We start from the raw sequence: 27711 nt of genomic DNA on the forward strand, positions 1-27711 counted from the left end.
CTCTATAGGCCCCCTGGCTCAACAGCTGTTGTGGCTGAGCACCTGAAGGATAATTTGGAAAATATTTCGAGTAGATTTCCCCACCATGTTATAGTTCTGGGTGGAGATTTCAATTTGCCAGATATAGACTGGGAGACTCAAACATTCATAACGGGTGGCAGGGACAAAGAATCCTGTGAAATTTTTTTAAGTGCTTTATCTGAAAACTACCTTGAGCAGTTAAACAGAGAACCGACTCGTGGGGATAACATATTAGACCTTCTGGTGACAAACAGACCCGAACTATTTGAAAAAGTTAATGCAGAACAGGGAATCAGCGATCATAAAGCGGTTACAGCATCGATGATTTCAGCCGTAAATAGGAATATTAAAAAGGGTAGGAAGATTTTTCTGTTTAGAAAAAGTGACAAAAAGCAGATTTCAGAGTACCTGTTGGCTCAACACAAAAGTTTTGTCTCAAGTACAGATAGTGTTGAGGATCAGTGGACAAAGTTCAAAACCGTCGTACATTATGCATTAGATGAGTATGTGCCAAGCAAGATCGTAAGAGATGGAAAAGAGCCACCGTGGTACAACAACCGAGTTAGAAAACTGCTGCGGAAGCAAAGAGAACTTCACAGCAAACATAAAAATAGCCAAAGCCTTGCAGACAAACAAAAATTACGCGAAGCGAAATGTAGTGTGAGGAGGGCTATGCGAGAGGCGTTCAATGAATTCGAAAGTAAAGTTCTATGTACTGACTTGGCAGAAAATCCTAAGAAATTTTGGTCTTATGTCAAAGCGGTAGGTGGATCAAAACAAAATGTCCAGACACTCTGTGACCAAAATGGTATTGAAACAGAGGATGACAGACTAAAGGCCGAAATACTAAATGTCTTTTTCCAAAGCTGTTTCACAGAGGAAGATTGCACTGTAGTTCCTTCTCTAGATTGTCGCACAGATGACAAAATGGTAGATATCAAAATAGACGACAGAGGGATAGAGAAACAATTAAAATCGCTCAAAAGAGGAAAGACCTCTGGACCTGATGGAATACCAGTTCAATTTTACACAGAGTACGCGAAGGAACTTGCCCCTCTTCTTGCAGCGGTGTACCGTAGGTCTCTAGAAGAGCGTAGTGTTCCAAAGGATTGGAAAAGGGCACAGGTCATCCCCGTTTTCAAGAAGGGACGTCGAACAGATGTGCAGAACTATAGACCTATATCTTTAACGTCGATCAGTTGCAGAATTTTGGAACACGTATTGTGTTCGAGTATAATGACTTTTCTGGAGACTATAAATCTACTCTGTAGGAATCAGCATGGGTTTTGAAAAAGACGGTCATGTGAAACCCAGCTCGCGCTATTCGTCCACGACACTCAGAGGGCCATAGACACGGGTTCACAGGTAGATGCCGTGTTTCTTGACTTCCGCAAGGCGTTCGATACAGTTCCCCACAGTCGTTTAATGAACAAAGTAAGAGCATATGGACTATCAGACCAATTGTGTGATTGGATTGAGGAGTTCCTAGATAACAGGACGCAGCATGTTATTCTCAATGGAGAGAAGTCTTCCGAAGTAAGAGTGATTTCAGGTGTGCCGCAGGGGAGTATCATAGGACCGTTGCTATTCACAATATACATAAATGACCTGGTGGATGACATCGGAAGTCCACTGAGGCTTTTTGCAGATGATGCTGTGGTGTACCGAGAGGTTGTAACACTGGAAAATTGTACTGAAATGCAGGAGGATCTGCAGCGAATTGACGCATGGTGCAGGGAATGGCAATTGAATCTCAATGTAGACAAGTGTAATGTGCTGCGAATATACAGAAAGATAGATCCTTTATCATTTAGCTACAAAATAGCAGGTCAGCAACTGGAAGCAGTTAATACCATAAATTATCTGGGGGTACGCATTAGGAGTGATTTAAAATGGAATGATCATATAATGTTGATCGTCGGTAAAGCAGATGCCAGACTGAGATTCATTGGAAGAATCCTAAGGAAATGCAATCCGAAAACAAAGGATGTAGGTTACAGTACGCTTGTTCGCCCACTGCTTAAATACTGCTCAGCAGTGTGGGATCCGTACCAGATAGGGTTGATAGAAGAGATAGAGAAGATCCAACGGAGAACAACGCGCTTCGTTACAGGATCATTTAGTAATCGCGAAAGCGTTACGGAGATGATAGATAAACTCCAGTGGAAGACTATGCAGGAGAGACGCTCAGTAGCTCGGTACGGGCTTTTATTGAAGTTTCGAGAACATACCTTCACCGAAGAGTCAAGCAGTATATTGCTCCCTCCTACGTATATCTCGCGAAGAGACCATGAGGATAAAATCAGAGAGATTAGAGCCCACACAGAGGCATACCGACAATCCTTCTTTCCACGAACAATACGAGACTGGAATAGAAGGGAGAACCGATAGAGGTACTGAAGGTACCCTCCGCCACACACCGTCAGGTGGCTTGCGGAGTATGGACGTAGCTGTAGATGTAGATGTATGTTTTCCGTGGATGTTCTACATTGCCGACATCAATGAACTGGTCCTTGGTACGGATTTTTTGTCTCATTACAAACTATCTTGGAACGTCATACAGGGTTCAGTGCTCCACCATCCTATGAACACTCACATACTGTGCACCCGCACCTATGTCCAACGCTCTGTTTCCAACACAAAATACAATATCATACACGAGTGCTCTGCTCTTGCGGGCAGCATTGTGACCTCCATTACTGACCTACTGTCAGAATATGACTCGGCAACACAACTCCTCCAGGACAATGAGAAACTGAAACAATGCATCACATCCACTTACAGCAAGCTTGTCACGGCTCATACCTCACTTCTGCAACTGCTGTCCATGGCGCTGCCACCTAAACAAGATTGCTCGGCCGAGCCTAGCTCAAATTCTCAGCAGGTTAGTCCACAAATTTTACTTTCATGTGAAGTTGCAACCCCCTCCCATCGTGCTCACCTCATCCAGTGCCATATGTTTCAAACAGTGCAGCTAATGACAGTCGTGAGTGCATTGTGACCATGGCCACCTCTCAGACAGCTACCGCACATGTTGATAAACATTCCCCCTCTCTCACTCACCGGCTACATGACCCAGAGGACATTGTGGCCCCACATGTGACGCCATTGCTGCTTTCACCCACGCTGGTTGTCCAGTGGACAGTCGCCGCCTGTTTCCCTTCGCTCAGCGCTGCGTGCGCACCCACCCCCTCCACACAAGCACATGTTACACTCCCATAAGAGCCTTACTTTTGTGCTACCTTTCCCCACTTGCACTAATGGCTGCACCTCATCTGAGGACTTGGCACCAGGATGTTAACCAATTTCATGTGCAGTTCTCAGTTTTTCTATCACTGATGGAATGACACACAAGATAGTTACCACTGCCAGCCCTCCTATTAGGTATAAGGTCCGACGCCTCAACCCTATCAAGTTGCACATGGCCCGGAAGCAGATTAATGAACCTGCAACCTTCAGACAGCAACTAGTCTTCACCAATCCACCTCATCCCCAAACACAATGGATCTTTTCGAATGTGCGGCGATTATAGACGGTTAAATGCTTGTACTGTCATGTACAATTACCCAGTGCTGAACATCAGTGACTTCACTCATATGATATCTGGCGCCACAATTTTTCAGTGTTATTGACTGTAAACGCACCTACCACCAGATTCCCGTGGCACCAGAAGACATTCATTAGATGGCTGTTGTATATTCAGCAAGCAGTAAAGGAAACAAAAGAAAAATTCGGAGTAGGTATTAAAATTCATGGAGAAGAAGTAAAAACTTTGAGGTTCGCCGATGACATTGTAATTCTGTCAGAGACAGCAAAGGACTTGGAAGAGCAGTTGAATGGAATGGACAGTGTCTTGAAAGGAGGATATAAGATAAACATCAACAAAAGCAAAACGAGGATAATGGAATGTAGTCAAATTAAGTCGGGTGATGCTGAGGAAATTAGATTAGGAAATGAGACACTTAAAGTAGTAAAGGAGTTTTGCTATTTAGGGAGTAAAATAACTGATGATGGTCGAAGTAGAGAGGATATAAAATGTAGACTGGCAATGGCAAGGAAAGTGTTTCTCAAGAAGAGGAATTTGTTAACATCGAGTATAGATTTAAGTGTCAGGAAGTCATTTCTGAAAGTATTTGTATGGAGTGTAGCCATGTATGGAAGTGAAACATGGACGATAACTAGTTTGGACAAGAAGAGAATAGAAGCTTTCGAAATGTGGTGCTACAGAAGAATGCTGAAGATAAAGTGGGTAGATCATGTAACTAATGAGGAGGTATTGAATAGGATTGGGGAGAAGAGAAGTTTGTGGCACAACTTGACTAGAAGAAGGGATCGGTTGGTAGGACATGTTTTGAGGCATCAAGGGATCACAAATTTAGCATTGGAGGGCAGTGTGGAGGGTAAAAATCGTAGGGGGAGACCAAGAGATGAATACACTAAGCAGATTCAGAAGGATGTAGGTTGCAGTAGATACTGGGAGATGAAGATACTTGCACAGGATAGAGTAGCATGGAGAGCTGCATCAAACCAGTCTCAGGACTGAAGACCACAACAACAACAACATCAAGCCGCTCAGTTTATTCCAATACCTCTTCATGCCGTTAACCCAAAAAAATGGAGCACAAACATGGCAACATTTGATTGACTCTATCTTGCAACAATTCAAGTTTTACTTGAGTTATCTGGATGATATTCTTATTTTCAGCAGCTCAGTGGAGCAACATGAATATCATCTGTGTACGGTCCTCCAGACCTTGAACTCCAGTGGTGTCGGGGTCAACAAAGTCAAGTTTCAGTTGCGCCAGGCGTCAGTCTCCTTCCTTGGTTACACCGTCTCCACTGATGGAATACAGCCTTCCAAATCTTGTGTGCAGGCTGTCATGTCTCTGCCAACCCTGGCTTCTTACAAAGAGCTACGCTGCTTCCTCGGCACCATCAATTACTATCATCACCATCTGCCTTCCCCTACTGCTGTTCGGGCACTCCTGATGGACACGCTATCAGGTAAACAAACTTCTGGTATCAAACCCATCTCTTGGACTGCTCTGATGCTAGAGGCCTTCAAGGCTCTGAAGACTTCTTTAGCTCACACTGTGACACTCGCCCACCCCAACCCCTCGGCCAAGTTATTTATCACTACGGACGCCAGCGACATTGCGGTGGGGGCAGTGTTGCAACAACGCAAGGGTGACACAGTTTCTCCCCTTCATTTCTTCTCCAAGAAACTATCTACAGCTCAGAGAAAATATTCTGCATTTGATAGAGAGCTCCATGCTGTTTACGAAGCAATCAAACATTTCTGCCCTGATGTTGAGGGATGTTCGTTTTTCATCCTCACCGATCACAAACCACTGGCAGAAGCATTCTGCAACCCACCTGAGGACCCACCCCCTCAACGTTACCGCCACTTTGACCTGTTTTCTCAATTCACAACAGACATCCATTACATCAAGGGTGCGGATAATGTTGCTGTGGATTTATTCTCATGGATCAGTGCTGTTTTTGCATCGTTGATCTTTCTGATCTGGCCTCCCTCCAGCTTCTCACGAAGATTCTCAGGCTCTCCTACGAGACCCACAAACATCACTTGTTTTCACAAAGGCTAAATTTCCTGGCGTTTCCGACGAAGTGTGATGTGATTCTTCAACCGGAACTCTACACCCTTTGCTCCCACCCAGGCTGTGCCGACAGGTTTTCAATTCCCTGCATAACCTAGCCCACCCGGGCATTTGAGCCACCACACATCTCATGTCAGAATGTTTTGTTTGGAAGAATATCAAATGGGACTGTCGAACCTGGGCATGCAGCTGCGTCACTTGCCAGTGCAACAAGATCAGCCACCACACTTCACTGCCTCTGGGCAAGTTCAACATTCCCATAGGACAATTCTGTCATGTACATATTGATCTGATCGGGCCTCTTCCTCCTTCTTAGGGCTATAGATATATCTTATCAACTATCAACCATTTGTCTCACTGAGTCGAGGCTGTCCCTCTCCCTAACATTACTGCTAAGACAGTAGCCAAGGCCTTCATTGGCTCGTGGATCACTCGTTTCGGGTGCCCGACCACTATCGCCGCTGATCAGGGTCAACAGTTCGAATCCTCCCTTTTCACCATCCTCTGCAATATCTGCAGTATTAAAAAAATACACACTACCGCCTATCACCCACAGAGCAATTGGTTGGTGGAGAGATGGCACAACATCCTCAAGACGGCTCTTCGATGCCATGATTGTCTCTGGTCGGAAGATCTCCCGTGGGTGCTTCTTGGTCTATATAAACCTGACCTACAGGGAACTATATCCGAATTTGTTTTTGGCGAGAATCTGGTCCTACTAAGGGAACTTATTCTTCTCCAGGTTAGCAAGGATCTTCCCCCCTCGCCAGATATCACTGCCCGAGACTTATGTTACCATCACACTCTCCGACTGCTGCCACATCGTGCTGCATGATGATGTGGTTAAGCAGCCTCTTCAACCTCCTTATCTTGGCCCCTACAAAGTCCTGTGGCAGGGGGCCATGACTTTTGATATCATGATTAAAGACCACACACAGACAGTTTCTCTGCATTGCCTGAAACCAGCTTTCCTCAACCCTGATGGTCTCACACCGCCGCAGTCAGACTCTGCAGACGATCAATCCATACTTGATTGAGAACTAAGACATGCTCCCATCAACCTCACTACACACCTCCTCCGCTGAAGACTGTTCACCACCATATGCTGGTTTCCCGACCTCACCCCCTGCTTCACCCTGCACAGATTTTGTGCCCTCACCTCCAACGTCGGACACACACACACACACACACACACACACACACACACACACACACACACACACACACACAGAACGACGATTCTATAGTGACGTTCGATGACCACATGGTCCCGCCATCAGATGGTCCCTTACATGTCAACATTGCACCCAACCTCACACTCCCACACGAGTGTGACTGAGCATCTCTTCATGCTTTTATTTCTATGGATGGCTCGATCCACTTAAGGGCCACACATGCCTGCACCACACTGTCGACCACTCTGCCTGCTTACTCCCAGGCTGGCTGCCATCTCGTCCGGCCATGGTGGCTGACTGACTATGAAGTGGACCTGCCTCTCACCGCTCTGCCTGCACAACCCACCTCGTTTGAGATGGAAGTACGTGTGGTGTGCCTGCCTACGCACACAATTTCCACCAACATCGGCGCCTGTATACCCTCACCCTTGGACATCTATAGTACTCTGTACTGCGGGGGAGGGGGGGGGGGGGGGGGGGGTATGCTGTGTGGCATCGATAGTTCGTATCAACAATGAAACTTAATATCTGTGAGCTCTAGGTGCTCTGTCAAGCCTCCATCTTAACTTTACTTTAGTCTGTTCTTTGTTATACTTCATTCTGTTTTGATGCAGTGTCAATAGTAAATATATATGAGCTACGACATACGTGGGAATTAAAATTTTCTATCTCCTGCTTACCAATCCCATTCCCATAACCCTTTATGTATCATATTTGAATTTCAAATTGTTGTAAAATAATGTCCACCTAACCAGTCTTGGGTGCTTTGGTCATCAATGTTGCAAGGAACTGAAAGGTTTGTGACCAATATTTAATATCACTTTATGTCCCAATAAATATCCTCCAAATTTCTCAAATCATGCACTATGGAATAATTCCAATCCCAAAGAAAGCAGGCATTGACAGATGTGAAAATTACCGAACAATCAGTTTAATAAGTCACGGCTGCAAAATACTAACGCGAATTCTTTACAGATGAATGGAAAAACTGGTAGAAGCCAACCTTGGGGAAGATCAGTTTGGATTCCGTAGAAATATTAGAACACGTGAGGCAATTCTGACCCTATGACTTATTTTAGAAGCTAGATTAAGAAAAGGTAAACCTAAGTTTCTATCATTTGTAGACTTAGAGAAAGCTTTTGACAATGTTGACTGGAATACTCTCTTTCAAATTCTGAAGGTGGCAGGGGTAAAATACAGGGAGCGAAAGGCTATTTACAATTTGTACAGAAACCAGATGGCAGTTATAAGTCGAGGGACATGAAAGGGAAGCAGTGGTTGGGAAGGGAGTGAGACAGGGTTGTAGCCTCTCCCCGATGTTATGGAATCTGTATATTGAGCAAGCAGTAAAGGAAACAAAAGAAAAATTCGGAGTAGGTATTAAAATTCATGGAGAAGAAGTAAAAACTTTGAGGGTCACCGATGATATTGTAATTCTGTCAGAGACAGCAAAGGACTTGGAAGAGCAGTTGAATGGAATGGATAGTGTCTTGAAAGGAGGATATAAGATGAACATCAACAAAAGAAAAACAAGAGTAATGGAATGTAGTCGAATTAAGTCAGGTGATGCTGAGGGAATTAGATTAGGAAATGAGACACTTAAAGCAGTAAAGGAGTTCTGCTATTCGGGGAGCAAAATAACTGATGATGGTCGAAGTAGAGAGGATATAAAATGTAGACTGGCAATGGCAAGGAAAGCGTTTCTGAAGAAGAGAAATTTGTTAACATCGGGTATAGATTTAAGTGTCAGGAAGTCGTTTCTGAAAGTATATGTATGGAGTGTAGCCATGTATGGAAGTGAAACATGGACGATAACTAGTTTGGACAAGAAGAGAATAGAAGCTTTTGAAATGTGGTGCTACAGAATAATGCTGAAGATTAGATGGGTAGATCACATAACGAATAAGGAGGCACTGAATAGGATTGGGGGGAAGAGGAGTTTGTGGCACATCTTGACTATAAGAAGGGATCGGTTGGTAGGACATGTTCTGAGGCATCAAGGGATCGCAAATTTAGTATTGAAGGGCAGCGTAGAAGGTAAAAATCATAGAGGGAGACCAAGAGATGAATACACTAAGCAGATTCAGAAGGATGTAGGTTGCAGTATGTACTGGGAGATGAAGAAGCTTGCGCAGGATAGAGTAGCATGGAGAGCTGCATCAAACCAGTCTCAGGACTGAAGACCACAACAACAACAACAACAATATGGAAAGTGTCTCTGACACATAGTAATGTTTTTCATGTTCATGCAAAGCTCTAGTTCCAAATGCAATTGTTTTATGAACTATTCCTTCTTCTGTCCTACCCACAGGAACAATCATGAACTTAAATCTGTACTCATACACAATGACAGGGAGAGATCTGGATGATGTAGAAAATTACTGTTAATCAATTAATTTCTTATAACTTTTGGAAATCCTTTTCATATTCCTCTATATTACATTCCATATTACATTTTTCTTCAATAAAATACTCAAACATGGGACATTAAAAAATTGATCAGTAATGAATTTTCAATAAAATCTAAAGAAACAAAACCTTGCTATTAACTATTTTTTAGCCTTAGATGGAGGAAAAGCTTCTATAGCTTTTAATTTTCCAAGGTCTGGTTATGTTTCCTTTTTGGTTACTGTGACCCAGAAGTGAAATTTCATATTCACTAATTCTGACTTGGTTAATCTTAATTTCATCCCCTCCATTTGAAATGCACTTGACTTCATTTAATGTTTTGCAGTGATCTTGCTGGCTAGGACTAGCTATTAAAATCCCATCCATATACACTGTTACTTCATTAAGTATGGTAGTCAGTAGTTCTGTTCCCTGTAAATAGCCCTTAAAAACACACAAACAGATTTTTTACAAGGTACCACCCAGTTTTGGTAATCCTTTCCTTCATCAGAAATGCTGTATATGGGCTTACTTCGTTAGCTAATCTGATATTTTGAGAACCACAAGTTACATCACAATATGATAGAGAAATTTAGAACCATGAAATTTTTGTAAGGTTTTGTCAGTGCTGGCAGGTTTTATCGTTTCTCTTTTTACTACTGCATTTAACTTTTTAGCATTCAATACCACTCTGTCACCTCTATTCTTTTTACCAACTACTGTTAACAGGTTATTGTATCTACTGTTAGATATCTCAGTTATTCCTCATATTAAAATTTCTCTCTCTCCTTTCTCATAGCTTCTTTCTTAGAAAAGGGAATTTCAAATGACTCTATCAGGCTTTATTTCAAATTTACACTAAGAATCATTTAATAGACTTATTTCATCTGGAATTACAGAACTAGTGTCCCGTGTCTTTTGTTGTTTGATATACCTTCAGTGTCCCTTGTTGTTTCTTCACTTCTGTTTGAATTTTATTCTCTTCACAGTTGTCAATAACTCTTGCTATATATCTCAAAGGTATATTCATTTCATTATTTTCTTTCATACACATTTTCTCTAGTAAGGGTACATGATTTAATTTTCCATCACAAACAAAACTAAATTTTCCCTCAGTAAACATAGTTTTCATATCCCATGTACATAAAAAGTTCGTTCCAGCATCACATATATACTCAGATCTGCTGTTATCAAAAATTTATATTCCAACTATTGATTTGCAAATTCAGTCTGTAGGAATGCTTCTTGTCTGATACTTTCCATACTTTTTCCATGGCTTCTATTATTCTAATTTCTGAATGTGGAATTAAAAACACATTCTCTCTATTTGCTATAGATTCAAAACATACTTGGAACATTCCATTAAAATCACTTCCAGTATCCAGTAAACATTTAACTTGGATTCCCTGTATAATTACGAAAACTGTAGGATACTGTACTTCTTTAATATTCAGTTTCATTCCTTCCGCGTACAACATATCCTCATCAGTTTCCTCACTTGAAAAACTGTCATCTAAATTACCAAAATTTTTGTCTTCTCTTGCAAGTAAGTGACACACTACACAGTTTTCCACCCCACATGCTTCCTCTTTCTCTACTGCTTCTTACTCACTTTTACTCAGAATATTACCCTCACTATCGTTCTCTGCTTTGTATAAATCTTGTTTCTCCTTCTCCTCCTCCTCCTCTTTCTCCTTGCTATTTAAGCCTTCACTGTTTTCATTACTGCTACGGCTACTTGTTGTGTCACTATGATTGTCAATCCCGCCATCTGAAATCAAACAAACAAACAGAGTAGCAATAGTAGTTTTCTTCCTGTCACTCTTTGCAACTTGAATCTGTGCATATGCCTTGTGGCAGTCGATAATACTGAAAACTCTTGCTCCTGCTACAGTGTTGTTGCAGTGTGCCACCTGAGGTAATGCATATTTATTGGGAATAATACAGGAATTTAGGATTCTATAATCCCCAAACATGCACCAATTTCTGTCCTTTTTTTGACTATGTGGATAAGTGACGCCTGTCAACTGTCAGACAGAAACAATACCTTTAGTAATCTCTCTGACCATGTCATCCTTAGATGTGGTGAACTTTTATGGCACGAGACTGCACTACTGGAGGACTGGGTGATGTTCAAATGTAGTGCTGAGTGTCATGCTTGCAAGCCATTCCCATTTTCCTGATATCTGTAATCTCTGGAAGTACTTGCAGTATCGCATCACATCTGTTGCAAACTTGTGCCAGTTGAGCCACTTCTAGTACTCAGTTAGAAGACAAGTCTGGAGCCAGTCAGAAAAATTGCAAAAATCAGCTCCCAAAATCATGGGCATGTAATGTATGTTGTAGCCCAAGATCAAGGACGAAAACCTTTTTCCCTGTGATCTTAGTTCTGGAATTATTTGCCATTATTAAAGTTATTGAAACCTTGGAATCATCACTGTGAAACTTCCAGCCAATAACACATTACAGTCAGGACCTGCATTTACCAAAAGCATTGTTCCAGACTTGTTGTCCCTCACAAAAAACCAGGGGGACTGCTTCTCAGTTGCACATGCAAGGACAATCTGTTTTGTCAGTTGCCTCCTATCTGCCCACTGCACCTCCTCAAAACTACAGTTTTCGAATCTCTCTTTAAATGAAGAGTACAGGAAAAGAATTTGTTTTGTCCACTTTTTTTCCAATATGAGTTTTGTATGCTATGAGGTGCAGGATTCAATGTTGTTTAATATTGTTAATCAACCAGTGTGATAACACAAATCATTCTATAACCAATTTTAGAGAAGGCATGCAGGGAACGAATGTGCTAATGTCTCTCACGACAGTAAATAAACGTGTTTTGTTAAATGCTGTGAAATAAGTTTTAGATTCCTTGTGGGTTGGCAAACAATACTAAAGCAAGGAACAGAGAATTTTCATTTGTTGTACATTCTTAGCACTATTTAAAAATCATTGCTTTAGTTTGAGACATCTTGTTTAGTAATGCAGGAGTTCTATATGATTCATTTCCTTTTTAATAGTTTATTATTTATACTGGAGGATGAATATATGATCTGAGGAAGAAAGACAGAGAAAGGAGAAGTATGTGAGCAAATGAGTACAATCATGAAGAGATTAGGGGTTCAGTCACGTGAACTAGCAGAAGTTAAAGTGCTTTGCAGAAATAAGTGCTGAAGGAAGATTGAATATTATAAGAAAAATGTGAGTATGGCTAATGCCTTCCATTGGGTAGACTAGTCACCTGGTGCAAGTCTCTTTAGTTGATGCCACTTTGGCAACTTGTTTGGGCCCAAATTGAGAAAATCTCGGACCTGGGGAATGAAATCTGGGTCCCTCATAAGGCATTCATCAATCCTGACCACTCATCTATGGAGATGGACATTGTAAGAAAATTTAATGATATGAAAGACTGAAATGAATAATCATTGCATCTACCAGGCTCATTGCAATACTTCAGTTCACAGAAGGTGATCAAGGAAGAATGAAGATAAAGCACAGTTTCGAGAGCATAATTTCAGTTCCATCATGTTCATCGTGAGGAATGACCATGTAATGTATCTTGTAGCCCAAGATCAAGGGCCAAACCCTTTTTTCCTGTGATCTCAGTTCTGGAATTATTTGCCACCATTAAAGTTATTGAAACCTTGGAATCACCACTGTGAAACTTACAGCCAATAACACATTACAATCAGGACCTGCATTTACCAAAAGCATTGTTCTGGAGTTAGAGTAAAATATGACAACATTGTAGATGAAATTCTATATAAGGAAAAGACTTCGTGACAGTACATGGAATAACAAGGTGACAATGACAGTTCAGAAATTTATGATGCTAGGCAAGTTTCCTCATGATGGAGGGGTAGGCCATGGAAAATTAAGGAGGAAGTAGGAAGGGCAGTATGTAACCACACTGATTCATTTAAGGATAGATCAAGTCAATGTAGCAATGACAAGTTCATAAAGTTGAATCTTCCAGAGGAACGTTTGGTGGAAAAAATGCATGTAGTGTTCAACAAAAAATTTCTGAATTCATATGAAGCATTGGCAAGACTTGGCATCACCAGGAGCACCTCCAAAGATGTTGAGTACAACCCTGGACAAAATGTCAGGAACCAAAATGTTTCTTTAACCCCAACCATACAGCCCAGAAGACTTATCAGTATTAGAACAGTATTCAACACCAAATTTCACATAGCTTTTAGGCATCCAAGGAGTGACACATGCTTTGCATGCGATAAGCTCACTGTTGAGATAAAAGTGCTGAATACAAAATTATGTGAAAATTTAGGTGGTGACATGAAAAAAAGGTCTTGAGAGAAATTACTAAGATCTTCACTGGCCACAAGGTACACAAAGCTGTAAACTTTTATTCAACAAAGAAAAATGCTTCTTTAAGAAACTGAAAGTCTAATGAAACAGAAGCAATCTGTGTGGATTTCCCTTTTAATGTTCATCAGATTTGAAATGTGATTACAGTGTTCAGGTCTTAAACTGACAATATTGGAAGACAAAAGGGCCAATGAAGTTGTTTCCTTTCAAATCAGTTTATTGCAGAATTATTGGACAAGAAGGTGAAACACTTTGAGATTTTTTTGGTGATTTGTGTTCAGGTCAGAAGAAGAATTATGATATCCTAGGGTGCCTTAATTATCCTGTGAGTGAACTGAAACTTTTGGAGACAGTGAAAGAAACTTACCCTACTAGAGGATACTCTTCTGTGGAGCGTGATAAGAATACAGGTCTGACTGATACAAAAGTAGTAGCAGAAGTTCCAATGGATTAGGTGCAGATCAGGGTTGTAGCTTGATGAAAAACCTAAGCCTTTTGATGTTGTGATGGCCAGTCAAGATATTATACAAAATTGGCAGTCATTTCTGGAGAAGGAATATTTGAGTAAACATCCATTCCTCTCAAGGAAATGAGAAAGGTAGTCATCACAAAAAGCATCCCAATCTCATTCAATATTGATAAACCTATAACAGAGGTTGGATTTCATTGGTGGTGACACCTTCATAACAACTTCAAGAGCAGCCGTCTGGAGAAACCCATTTCTTGCTTACAGAGGTAAAATATAAAAATATAATAAAATATTATTTTGCAATAATTTTACATAAAGCTAATAATAATAATAAAAACTTGTCTTCATAGGTCCTGTAGCAATATCGAAAAAAAAAAATATTGTGGACAAGAACTAGAGTATTTTGCACTAACCTTTTACACTAGGTTGAGAAGTGCATGTTGGGATGAAGTGATATTATTATTATTATTATTATTATTATTATTATTACCACTTTATCACATGAAGTTAAAATAGCAAAGAGAAATTGTTTAACAAATAGTATCTCTGTTGTTTCCAACAGCGTTTTCCATTACAAAATATTTGGCACATAATGTTTAACAAAAAATACATGTTTTACTTGTTATATTCTCTGTTCTGCTACATACAAGTAGCAGGTTTTACTCTTGTAACATATGATGTTAATTTCAATACTATGCCAACAGAACTGAAATTTAAATGTTTAGATTTGAGTTTATATTAAATTTAACGTATATAACATAGGATTGGGGAGAAGAGAAGTTTGTGGCACAACTTGACTAGAAGAAGGGATCGGTTGGTAGGACATGTTTTGAGGCATCAAGGGATCACAAATTTAGCATTGGAGGGCAGTGTGGAGGGTAAAAATCGTAGAGGGAGACCAAGAGATGAATACACTAAGCAGATTCAGAAGGATGTAGGTTGCAGTAGATACTGGGAGATGAAGAAGCTTGCACAGGATAGAGTAGCATGGAGAGCTGCATCAAACCAGTCTCAGGACTGAAGACCACAACAACAACAACAACATGTCCTTCCAGATGACTTCGGTATTCATTAATTTTATCCATTAGTACCCATGAAACTTGGTTTAAAACTTCAAAATTGCTCTCCAGAACATTTGGTAATGCAGGCAAAGCATGTTCTTTTCTTGTGCTCTTAAAACGTTATGCACAGTCTTATCGGAGAGCTCTGAGTTCCATAATAGTCAACACATGCTGTTGGTGTAAAAATAGTCCCATGCATCCCATTACATGTCAGAAGTACTTGACCTGTTGATTGATGTTCGTTGAATGGTGATACCATGAAAATCTTCTCATGTGACATACCTGTGTATGTTCCACGGAGATTAGATTATATTACATTAATACTTGTTCCATAGATCATGAATATGACACTTCGTAATGATGTGGAACGTGTCAGGTTAATAAAAGATGTCTGTACAAGATATTACATTACACAAAATTGCCTATCTATGATAGCAATCAACTCCTGAAACCCAGGTGCAGTAGACATGGAAGAAAAAGAAGCAGTAAGGTTTCTCTCTTTCTTTCTTTCTTTCTTTTTTTCCACCACCTATGTCCTTCTGGGCTCATCTAATTAGCTTGGAAAATTGCATGGGCAGTTGCATTTGCTTGCATTTCTGCTGAAACACTAATGAGATCAACACTACAAAGTCTGAACTGATTGTTTTTGTTTATCTGTGTCTACTTTTATTCCCAGAGAAGTTATTCACTCACATTTTAGAGCCCCCACCATGCCTTATAATTCCCTCACACACTCTGTCAGATGTTCTAGTTTGCTTAGGGATATGTTGGCACTGCACCTGAGTTGTGGCCACCTTGCCTGGTAATGCTTGGTTCAGGGCCTTCAGCCAGCTGGTCTGTTTGATGGTGTTACAACCTTTACACTCTGAATATCCAGCCCTCATCTCAGCTGTGTCAGCCAAGACTGCCAAGGATAATTCAGTTTGTGCTGTTAAGACAACACTGACTGTTGGTGGTAGTTGCCTAAGCCATAATAGCAGAAGGGAAGCCTCAGGCAACAAATCATTTCTAGCCAGTGATTTCAGTTGTGCCAGCATTTGTTTCAGTTTCTTGTTCCTAGTCGGCATCTTATGTAACAGATTATGCAAACAGCTCTCTGGTGTTAAAGAATACTCTTTGATTAATCCTGCTTTTAGAATCTCATAACTCTGCGAATTTAACAAGTTCTCAGCTTGTGTAATTTGTGCCTCATCCAAATGTGCCAGCACACAATGAAACCTGTTGGGTGAAGCTAGGATACCATGTTGTAAAAATATGCTCTCTATCTGCCTGAACCACAGGTCTGGTCATTTCATCCAGAAGGTGGGAAGTTCAACATTTCCAAAGTTCCTATCTTGAACTGTAAGAGACTCTAGGTTCATTTAAAAAGCTTTCCTCTGCTGTGGTTTTGTGTGTAATTGCATTTTGAGGTTGCTGCTGTGGCTCCAATTTGATTGTAGTGCCATCAGAATTGTTAATCATGGTTCTAATTCTTCACTGGGGTCACCAGTTTAGCTATCTACCTTGTATGAATAGAATTTATGGTAAGAAAGAATAAGCTCCACACTTGCAAGATAACTTAATATATTTACACTGAAGCACAAATTACAAAAATGTGAGTTAGTGCCAAGACATACAGAGAGCTAGCACCACAACAATAGAACAAAGAAGTACATGCATAAAGATAAAACACACGGAAACGTGTCACTGCCATCTATGTCCACTGATTGATATCACTTGCCACCATAAGCTCAAGTTCTGTGAAACGTTAGAGCATGTCTAGTACATCTGGCCAATTAGAATCTTGAGAAGGCTTGTCTGATGTACAACTTGATTTGGAATGCAGTATCTTAAGGTTCTTAGGAGGGATAGATATGGGAACACTAGCACCATGTGGTACAAATCTTCTAGTAGATTCCAAATCACAATAAATCATTCCTTTTTTTCTTTTTCTTATTGAAGCCTTTTACTTTGCAAATACAAAAGTAACATTCAACTAAGTGATTCTTTGGTAAACACCAAACCATTAGAAATCCAGAATTTTCCTTTTGGCCAGCTTTCTTAACTCCACTACACAAAAAACACTTTACACTATGTGAGGGCTCCATGAATTGTCCTCATCCCCAAGCTTCACTCCAAAATAAGCAAAATAAACTCTCTTACAAAACAAAATTGTTCTGCCTCTACATGGTGATCATAAAGCATCCACAAATATAGCAAAACGTATCTGAATTGTTCAAAAACTTTCTCGTCTATATGGTTACAGCCCAACAAATAAAACAAAACAAAACAGTCCACTTAAACACACTTCTGGATACTCTTCGTCAGCACTAGTTGAGTAATTTGTAACTGGCTTCTGCCATCTAGCAGTAGAAAGTGCTGCTATCTGCTGACAAGACTCTTAAAATACTTTTATCTGTGAACACACAGTAATGCAAAATTAATTTCTTCGAATGAACTTCTTACTTCGAAATAAATATTTGTACTTCTGGTTCAGTCTGGTTATTGCATTTTTAATGATCTATAATTGCAAACACTAAAATTTTAACAAAAACTGCATGTGGTAGGATAAATATAATGTTACTTTTGAATTCACGTGAACAAAGTCAATATAAATCAAGTGATATGCTCAAAAAAGGAAAACCAGTGTTGACCTGAGAAATTATTTGGCCTACTGTTTATTCATACAGCTTTAACCTACACTTATTCCATTATCTATCTAGGGATTCTGAGTCATTGGTGGCCCTTTAAGGGTCCTTGATTGTTTTTGCCCTTTCAGCTAAAACATTCATACAACCTACAGGAGAGGTAAACATGTAATAATAATAATTTTTCAGAAAGAAAACAAACCAGAACTCCAACTGAAGATAACACATAAAGTGCTGAAATATATCTGGGTAATAATAAAACTGTAAAATGGTGTCTTGCTAAGGCAGGGTTGCTCAACAGTTTTTCTCAGCAAGCATGGAAAATACAGAGAAGTACGACATCCTGTGGTGATGCGCTACAGAGTGTGTGTGTTTGCCACCCCATCTGCGTCAACAAATGACAACAGAGATGTTGTGGATTGGCCATGAGTAAAAGAAGCCAAAGTAGTGGAATCTCTCTCCACCATGCACTGCGTTGATGCAGCTCCAGGGTTATTCCAGAGAGAAGCATGTGATGAGAAGAGCTCTCTGACTGCCACTTCCTGCACCAATGGTTAACAATTGACACGATCACCCAAGCAAAAGCATCTTTTGTGCTGTGTAGACTTGAAGATGTGACTGCCACAAGGTGCAGTGATGATATCCTGGACATGTATGGTTGCAGAAAAGACAATGAAAGTGAGTCTGTATTGCATGCTTCAGGTGAAAAATGATTGCAGGCACCTGCAAAACCCTTACTGAGTGTAATTGTCAGAGCATTTGAATTTTATTCAGATGGAATAATTTGAGATTGATGTTTTTCACATCACTGTTGGCAGTTTAACAGAATCAGTAGGCTACTTCCACATCACATTATTCTCAGTAATATTTGTATCACAGCAAATACTGTGCCACATGTCACCTGATTGCCATGGTCCACCGCAAACAAGCCTGCAATTTTTTATTTCTTGTATTTGCTAGATATGGAATAGCTGTGTGTAATTTTCGACATAGATGATTCGTTACTTGCTACCTTCAGTTCTGTGAGGCTACTATATGCTGCAGGAATTATTTCCACTGTGTCCATTTTTATTGCTATGTAATTTTACTATGTTAATGTCCCATCCTAATTTTTATGTAATTGTATCTTTTCCAATAAAGAAACTGAAAAATCAAGAGTACTTTCCATCTCCCATTCACCTTTGTTTCCCACTAAGACCTGTACATACTAGTGTACCACCTGGACTGTGTTTGGAAAATCAGTGAGGAATGAATTTCTCACAGTCCAAAAGTTTTATTGCAATGTGTTACATATTTAAAATTATTTATGGTATTGAATTATTTTTGCTGTAATTATCCACATGTTTAAAACAACAATTTGATTAAATGAATGCTTAAAAACAAATAGCATAGGTAAGAATAATTTAATAACTGGTTAGAGATAATTATATAGCATATAATTTCATACACTCATTCAGGAAATCTTCTACAATGTATTTTCATTAATATGAGCCAAGTTTCTTTTCCTGTGACTATTAGGTACAAGAATTCTGCTCATGGCAGTGTGTCTTTAATGCTATAAGCTCGGTGCAGAAGATTTATATATTTTAATGTTTTAATGCTCATATGACATTTATCACCAAGACCCGTCATTTAGGTGGTTTTCCACATCCCCCTAGGTGAATACCAGGCTAGTCCCCACATGCTGCCTCAGTTACACAACTCACAGACCTCTGAACATGTTCACACTATTCCATGAATTACACTGGACACAAACAGCTGGGGTACACTAATTCTGTCCCAGGGGGTACAGAGTGGTGGCAGGAAGGGCAATTGGCCACTCCTTAACATTAACCTTGCCAAATCCAATTCTAACAATGCCAACCCTGCGAAACCATGGGATAAAGGCACAAGCAAAAGAAAGAAGAAAGATGAAGACTTTTGAATAGCTCCTTCTCAGTAAGCTAAAGCCCATTCTGATCAGTGATTTTTTGTGAGCCGCCTCCCCTTTGCTGGAATTCAGTAATAAAAAATGTTTCCAAGAGACCTTTATAGCTTCACAAATTCATATAGATTTATTTATATGACTTATAGACCTACTTCAGTGTCATATTTTAGAAAAATACATCAAGTTTTTTACATTATAGCTAAAAGCATAAATTTGGCTTTCATTGGTTATGTGACACATGTCCCATTTGAAGCAAATATCTTGCCACACCCCACACCCACTGTAGAGTATCAGGCATAGCTTGCTCAACAGTGGTATTGATTCTTGCTCTCAACTTTGTTAGAAAAGGCGGGAAGGATGGTGCAAATACATATCTCTAATGAATTCCCACAAGAAATAAATGTAGAGGTGTCAGGTCTGGTGAATGTGAGAGCCATATAATCACCACACCCTGACCAAGCTGACTGCAAAGCTGTTATTGAGGAAATGCCGAACATCAGCAATGCAGTGCAGCAGTGTGTCATTTTATATGAAGTGCACGCTGCCCTCTTGGTCAGTCTCAACAGTCAGTGAGATTAAAAAGCTCTCCAGCATACTGGATGTTTTCTCTTGAAAAAAGAAAGAGCTCTTAACTTTCCTCTAGCTCAGGGCACTAAAGAGAAAACTTTTGGACTCTTGTGCTATGACATACAGTCTACTATTCAAGCATGGATATTTATACTTCAAATATGACCAATAATGAACATTCAAACCAGCATTTATCACTATGAGTAATTTCTGTAGACTGGAATACTCATCTCACATTTGGTACTTCTCTGTGTAGAATCCAGAGTGTGAATTTGTCTTCACAGTCTGAGTAATCACAATTTATGGTATCTGGATTTCTGAAAACTCAACACTGCTTTACATCTCCTTGGCATTTATTGTGAATTTCCTCCACTCCACTCACAACAACCTCTAACCTCACAACAACCACTGACTTCTAATCCCTGCAGCTCATCAACATACATACGAGGTGGATTCAAAAATTTTTGGGACTGGTGCTGCCATCTGGAAAGTAGGAGTAGTAGATCTTTGCACTGCTAGGTGGCAAAAGGTGCATATCTGATGAGAGGATTCAAGAAGCATCGCTGGTGGTGATAAACACTCTCAAAGAACAGGACTCCCAGAAAACGTTTGACCAGTGGCAGAAACACTGGGACTGGTGTGTACATGCAGATGGGAACTACTTTGAGGGTGATGGGGGCCATTAGTCCAAAGGTAAGGTTTTCAACAAATGACAGCACCAGTTCAGAAAATTTTGGATAGCACCTCATATATGTTTTTGGCAATCAAGTAAACAAAACAGTAATTATTTAAATTGCCAAATACATGGCTTACAATTGAAAATGTTAGTTACAAAAGATCTTGCTGCATTAGTTTGTCATGAGGTAGTAAATATAACTGTAAATTTTGTAATTTACTGTCCAAAATAATCTTTTATTCTGGTCCAGTAAATCAAAATATAAAATATAAATTTTCTTCTTAATTAAAATTTGAAATTTGTAGCTAACAGTTCCTTAATTACTAAATATATTGCTTGATAAGATCATTAAGTTTTTTCTTTTTTTCTTTTTTTTTTTTTTTTAACACACAGGTTTTATCAAAATATGGAAATATACTGTTTGTTTACAGCACATTTCAAGAAATTACTTTTGAAATACTATTCTGTTATTTGATTAGCTTCTCAATGCCTTACAGATATCATTAACATTGCATCCTGACACATAGTTTGTGGCAATATGCATTCACAGAGATGTGAAACATTTGGTATCGGATTGTATACTAATACGTAGTGCTCTAATATTCAGCTGAACTACACAGTTTGTCCCATTCAATGGCCAGGTTGCAAGGTTTGCTATGAGTTTTCAATGGCCAAAATCCTAGAGTTATGTTTATTACCTTTATAAGCGAAAAGCTGACTCATCGCTAAAGATAATGTATCATGTGAAACATTTATCTTTATCCAATCAATGGACATTTCCTCACAAAAGTCCACATGATCAATCCTATCAGAATTTTTTAGTTGTCATTGGTAATTTGTATGGTTTGAGGTGCATATATTTTCTTAACATACACAACATAAAGTAATCATATGTGAGATGCCAGCTTGCAAGAAGCATGCAACATCAGTTTTTGGACACTGTTAACAAAGCTTCCCATCACTTGCTCTACTACATGATTAGGTGCATATATTTGAGCTCGTCATGGCATAACATCTCTGATGGGGGAATAAAGGAAGATCAATACCCCAGGAAGCAAGCAGAGTTTAGTATGCTCTGGACACTTGTAATGATTACACAAGTTATGTATAGTGTATTTAGCAAATAAATAGTATGGAAAATGTATATCTATGGTATGTCACTATTCTCCTAGCACACCTCTGGTACCCCATTTCCCACAGTGGTGGCCCTGAGTTTCTGTGTTGTCCCATGATTTTACTGTTAAGACAAAAATCTACCACATCGGTTACACCATCGAAAAAGCTGCTGTTATAAATGGTACAACCTCACTGTTTCTTTGGTAATGTTGACAAGTTCTGTCAACAAGTACTAATGAATTCCACAAACATTCTGTGTGAAAAATTGTAAATATCTGCTAAGGCTTGGACAGTACTACAGTGCCGAATGACATAGCGACAATGTCTCCATTGTTTGCCATATCTTCGGATCTGCCTCACATCACCGCCAATGTCAAGCAGGAAACTGTGCCACAATGAGTGTTGAATTTACCCAGTGACTTCACGATAAACATTCCACATTTGACACCAAGTGAATCTATTCCTGGTACTTCACATAGTGCTGCAGAGAATCACAATAAACAATGTCCACCCGCCTCTGTAACAAATGTTAATCTAAGCATCTCCAAACATTGCACAAGACAAAACATTGTGTGTTCCATTGTGTTATGACACTCATATTAATGACATGAACCATACCGATGCCTTCCACAGTCCCATTACGTTTGGACAACAATGACCCACACCATACCACTCAGTTGTTCTGTTTCATCATATATCTGCCAATGGACAATGGGATCAAGGTTTTCATCATATTTCAGTACATGTGCATTCTAATTTTCCAAATCCTGTTCCAAAAATTGTGACTAAATGCCAGTTCCACGAGACAAACCATGACATCACTTGCATCCCAGCCTCACCAGGCATCAAAAGACAACTCATTTCTGGTCCATTGCAGTGCTTTGTATTTGCATCATCTGCATCCAGCACGAAAACCAACTACAGATTCTGAGAACACATTTTCATGACCTTACCTTGGAAAGGATAGATACCGCCTCCCGGTTTGAGTGACATCACACCCACATCAGCCGTGTCGCAAATGACTGCAATCTGCATGAATGCCATGAGACATGGACTGTGCTGCTGGATACTAAATAAGTGGACCATGTCTTCCTTCTCTGTGCACTCTCACATACATTTTCCACTGTGTCAGACAACTGGCATTGGGAAAGTCATACCTACCAAGTTCAGCCCAGAAATTCACTCACATGCATGGCCACCCGAGTTCTACACACACTGGTTCGGGACACCAATGCCACCCACACTGTGACATGACTCACCTCATCACATGCTTCCCTATGTCGACTACCATTCCCGGCCTATCTTGCATATCTCCCACATTTCTCATGCTGTGCCATGCCCACCTTGTAATGGCACCTTACAATCAAACCACTGATGGCCATCATACCATCAACCACCATTTGAAACTACTGATGTTCTAAGCAGATTCTCCCACAATGTGGTTTGCCCTCAGCAAATGTTAGATGTTAAGCCAGAAGCATCATTGAGGACAATGAGAAGTTCGCCATTCGCCTTAACCACCTTGGAGAGGGTGCGGGCCTTATTAGTGACTTACTTTTGAATGTTCCAGCTTCTCACAAATATGAAACTGCCAAGATACTGCTGCTACACTGACTAAGACACACGCTTGAGCAGCAGCTACATCTCACCATTAATGAGACTACTTTGAGTAACAGCACACCGTCTTTGCTCTGGTGCTGCTTTCAAGTTCTAATTGACCCAACAGTCCTGCTTGATCACGTGCTATTGACACTTTGACTACTAAAACTGCCAAAGGACATCCAGGCAGCGATGATGGCACAAGAATTGGCACCACTGGAGTTTAAACTTTGACTCATCGACAGAATGCAGGCATTATCACAACACCCAATTCTAGTGAACAGCGTTATGCTGCAGTCAACGCCCAGTATGCCTGCACTGAGGTCAATTTTACATGATCCCAGTTGAGCTGCCCCAACACTCTGTGCAGCCATGGACTGACCAGACAATGACCGTGTCAACCCAGATTGGGCCATGCCCACTGCCTCTACCACCCCAGCACCTTCCACAGCTCTGACGGACAATAGTCACAGTCATGTTCCATGACAGACGAGGTTGTTGCTCTCCTACTCCACTGGCCACTGCCCTGATTCTGTAAAACAAAAGCCAACCAAGTGCATTGCTTGCTTCCGCACCCAACATACAGCAACACTAATCCTGGTTACACACCAGATTTTGGCAGGACATACTGTGCTGCAGACAACCCTGTGCCTACCCAAACTAGAACAGTGACTTGACATAGTTGCATTACGCCACTTTTCATTAACAATACACCTCTGCACACCGAAACAAAACAGCACCAATTCAACATTTCAATGGGCAAACAGTTCCTGACTATTCATCCATGACACGTGTCTGCACACATTTCCTCATTCATACTGGGGTCGATGTGACCCCTCTACCACCTGCTTTCATGCTTGCCACATTGTCACCATCACCACTGCAACTGTGCACAGCCAACAACACTGTACTCACAGTTGCTGGAACTGTACGCTTCACGCTTGACATCAGCACAGATACACAACTACCTTGGACATTCCTAGTTGCAGAGTCAATTGAATCAGTGCTGGGAGCCAGTTTCCTCTGGCACTACCAACTACTGTCAGATTTAAATCATGCCCTTTTATTTCAATGAGATGGCCAGCAGTCGATCCATGGTGTGGTCAGCGATACACTACCTGCTGGTCCTGTAATACTTCCTGTCACACTGCCACTGCTCAACACACCACTTGAGTCAAAGCTCCAAAGTGAAGCATGTGTCAACCAGCTACAATTAAAGGCAGCCGAGTACTCATCATTACATCATGACAATGAGGTCACATGTGCACCAACGAACAACTATGGAGTTAAATCAAGGATCCCACTGCATCAATACATGTAGGACAACAGCATCTCAATGGTCTTTATCATCTTGATACCGATTGCTACCACTGTGCTGCTGCTATGAATACTTCTCAGGTTAGTGAAGTGTCAAAATACCCCACTCAAGTGTCCTTCCAAGACAGTGCAGTGTGTCGTTAACAGTGATGGTGAATCACATCATGCACTGCCAGCTGGATTCACTTTCTGGTCCCCCTTTAGACTACATACAATATGTGTCATGTGGGTTGCTGCAGTCCACCAAATTGCAACAGCACCAGGTCCTCCTTTCTGCCACTGTCTGTCATCTAGCTCCCCAAAACTTAAAGTAGCTAAAGCTGTGGTGGGTGGACTTTCGTGAGCTGGGATAGTCAGGCCTCCAGACAGTGCTTGTGACTCCCCAATTAAACTAGTTTCTAAATAGAATGGTACTTAGCTCCTATCCAGTGACTACTGCTACCTCAATGCCCATACAGTCATTGACAGCTACCCCATTCTGACCTTGCATAATTTTTCCTACATTTTGGTTGGGGCATAAATTTTGTGTGTCATTGATTGCAAAACAGCATACCTGTAAATTAGGAATATGGCCAAAGACATACCAAAAATTGAGGTAATCTTGCCATTCAGTCTCTTTGGGCTCCTCTACATGTTGTACAGACAAAAAGATATGGCACAGACATGGCAAAGATTTATTGACTGTGTACTGCTCAATTTGCCTTTTTGTTACACCTATCTAGGTGACGAGATAATCTTTTTGCAAAAAGAGTAAGACCATAATGACCACCTGTGCATCATCCTTGATAAGCTGGCCTCTCATGGGGTCATGATAACTGATGACATTCACAAGTGCCAACTCCATCAACCCTATGTGACTTTTGCCAGACACTACTTCAACATGTTTGGTGCATTTCCTACTCCTGAGAAAACTGAACAGAGGCACCCCCTCCAACCTCCCAACACAGGTTTCTGAGGTAACAAATTTCTACAGGAACCAATTGCCACACACTGCTGAGACTTTACTACCTCTCACATAAGCATTGCATGGCAAGAATATATATGGTAAACCATGACTCGACTGGACACTGCAAATAGCAGATGGCCTTTGACAAAATGAAAGAACACCTGTTACATACCACAACATACATCACCCAACGCACATCTAATTATCAACTTCAATGCTGGTTTTTTGTGCAATAGTCATGCAATAGTCATGCACCATGTATGGATGAATTATCATGATGCAAGAGCCATGAATTGTCCCACCATATTTCAGGCTGTTTCCTTCTCATATTTTCTCGCTGGCATCGCAATGCATCCCAATAGTACCAATATTCACATTTTGTTCCTGTGGCATGAATTTGTGATTAACTAATCCTTCAAATTCACAGAAAACTATCAGCTTGGCTTTGATATTTGACCTGATCTAATGAGCTTTTTTTGGTATTGGAGAAACTTTCCCGACTCACTGTGCAGATTGAACCTTGGTGTCAACATCACAACCATAGACCCATGACTCATCACCATTTATGATTCTCTTTAGGAATATCTCATTATTATTTGTGCAATCAAAAGATCTTCACCCATTGTGAGGCTAAGGTCTTTCCAGTCACCTTTAAATTTTGTGGACCATTTGTAACAGCAAATACAGTTCAAGCACATATATCACCGTAGGCTTCCTACATCATTTGGTGTGTCTCTGCAAAGGTTTTCTTCAGTTTCACACAAAATTTAATGCAGGCGTGCTGCTCCTCTAACTCCACCATCTTGAAATTCAGAAACTGTGCAACATGGCACTGGACAATAATCAACAGACATACAACAATGAAGCTTCTGGTAGTTACACATTAAACACAGGCATGTGCAGGAATGCCAACTGAATTATGCTCCAACACACCATTGGTGCGAAATTATGAATGTTATGGAATTTTTAGATAATCTTTTTTTAACATAAAGTATTTCACTTTTCAATTAAAGTGAACTTTTATTGTTTTGTAATTCTGTGTATATCTCTCTAAGCAGTGCCTAGTCACAAGCAAACGAATCTGAATTAGTGTTTTCACTCTTTGCAGCTTGTGTACAATTTTGATCCTCCCGAGGACAATGAGATTAGAGGACTGGCCAAACTCTGCCTTAAAATGGCTGACGATATTAAGTTTGTTGGTGGACTCTCACTTGGAGAGCAGTTGGAATACGGACTGTTTTAGTATAAGATTGTGTATATTAAGATATTCCTACTCAATTAGTCACAAAAAGCTGTGACTCTGTGATGTGAAAATATGATCTTTTGTTGATATGTATGTAGTATGTAATGAAGGTATCTACCCATTAAATTATTTTAAAAGAAAGAAAACCAGTTAATGTTAATAACATGTCAGATCTGCTAACACTAGTGACACATGTTCGCCCAAAAATTTTTCAAAATAATTTTTTCTTGGATTAGAAACATTTGTGTGGAAAGACACTACTGTCTTCCATAGTCAACTGTTGAGCCCAGTGGTCTATAAAATGTTCATCATAAGAATAAACCTGATGTAAATAAACATAAATGCGATGATTGGTCTGAAGCCATAGTACACGTATACTGGTGTTGATATGCTCTTGGAAGTAGGTCCTACTTATATATTAGATATCTTATTACTAAGTTACATTAAATAAAACTTTAAGATATTCAAATGTATTAACTGCCATCAATGTTTTTCTTAATCACACTTTAGCCACGTAATCTTTATTTAAAAAATTGTGTACAGTCACAGCCTCTGCAACATTGCAGTCTGATTGTCACGCTGTTAATGCACCGTATGAAAATGACTGAGACTGCTTTCTGTTCTGTAATGAAACA

At 40.2% G+C, this 27711-nt stretch overlaps 1 protein-coding gene across 1 annotated transcript in view; it reads left to right on the forward strand.

Annotated features, from left to right (window-relative positions):
• Window positions 1–27076, forward strand: part of LOC126110722 (uncharacterized) — an 85441-nt gene extending 58365 nt beyond the window's left edge. The window contains exon 4 of the mRNA XM_049915001.1: window positions 26942–27076. Within this exon, the coding sequence (XP_049770958.1) occupies window positions 26942–27076 (135 nt within the window). The remainder of the gene's footprint in view (window positions 1–26941) is intronic.
• Window positions 27077–27711: the final 635 nt, after the last annotated feature.

This window comes from Schistocerca cancellata, chromosome 1, assembly GCF_023864275.1.
Source record: "Schistocerca cancellata isolate TAMUIC-IGC-003103 chromosome 1, iqSchCanc2.1, whole genome shotgun sequence".
In the NCBI taxonomy this organism is placed as follows: domain Eukaryota; kingdom Metazoa; phylum Arthropoda; class Insecta; order Orthoptera; family Acrididae; genus Schistocerca; species Schistocerca cancellata.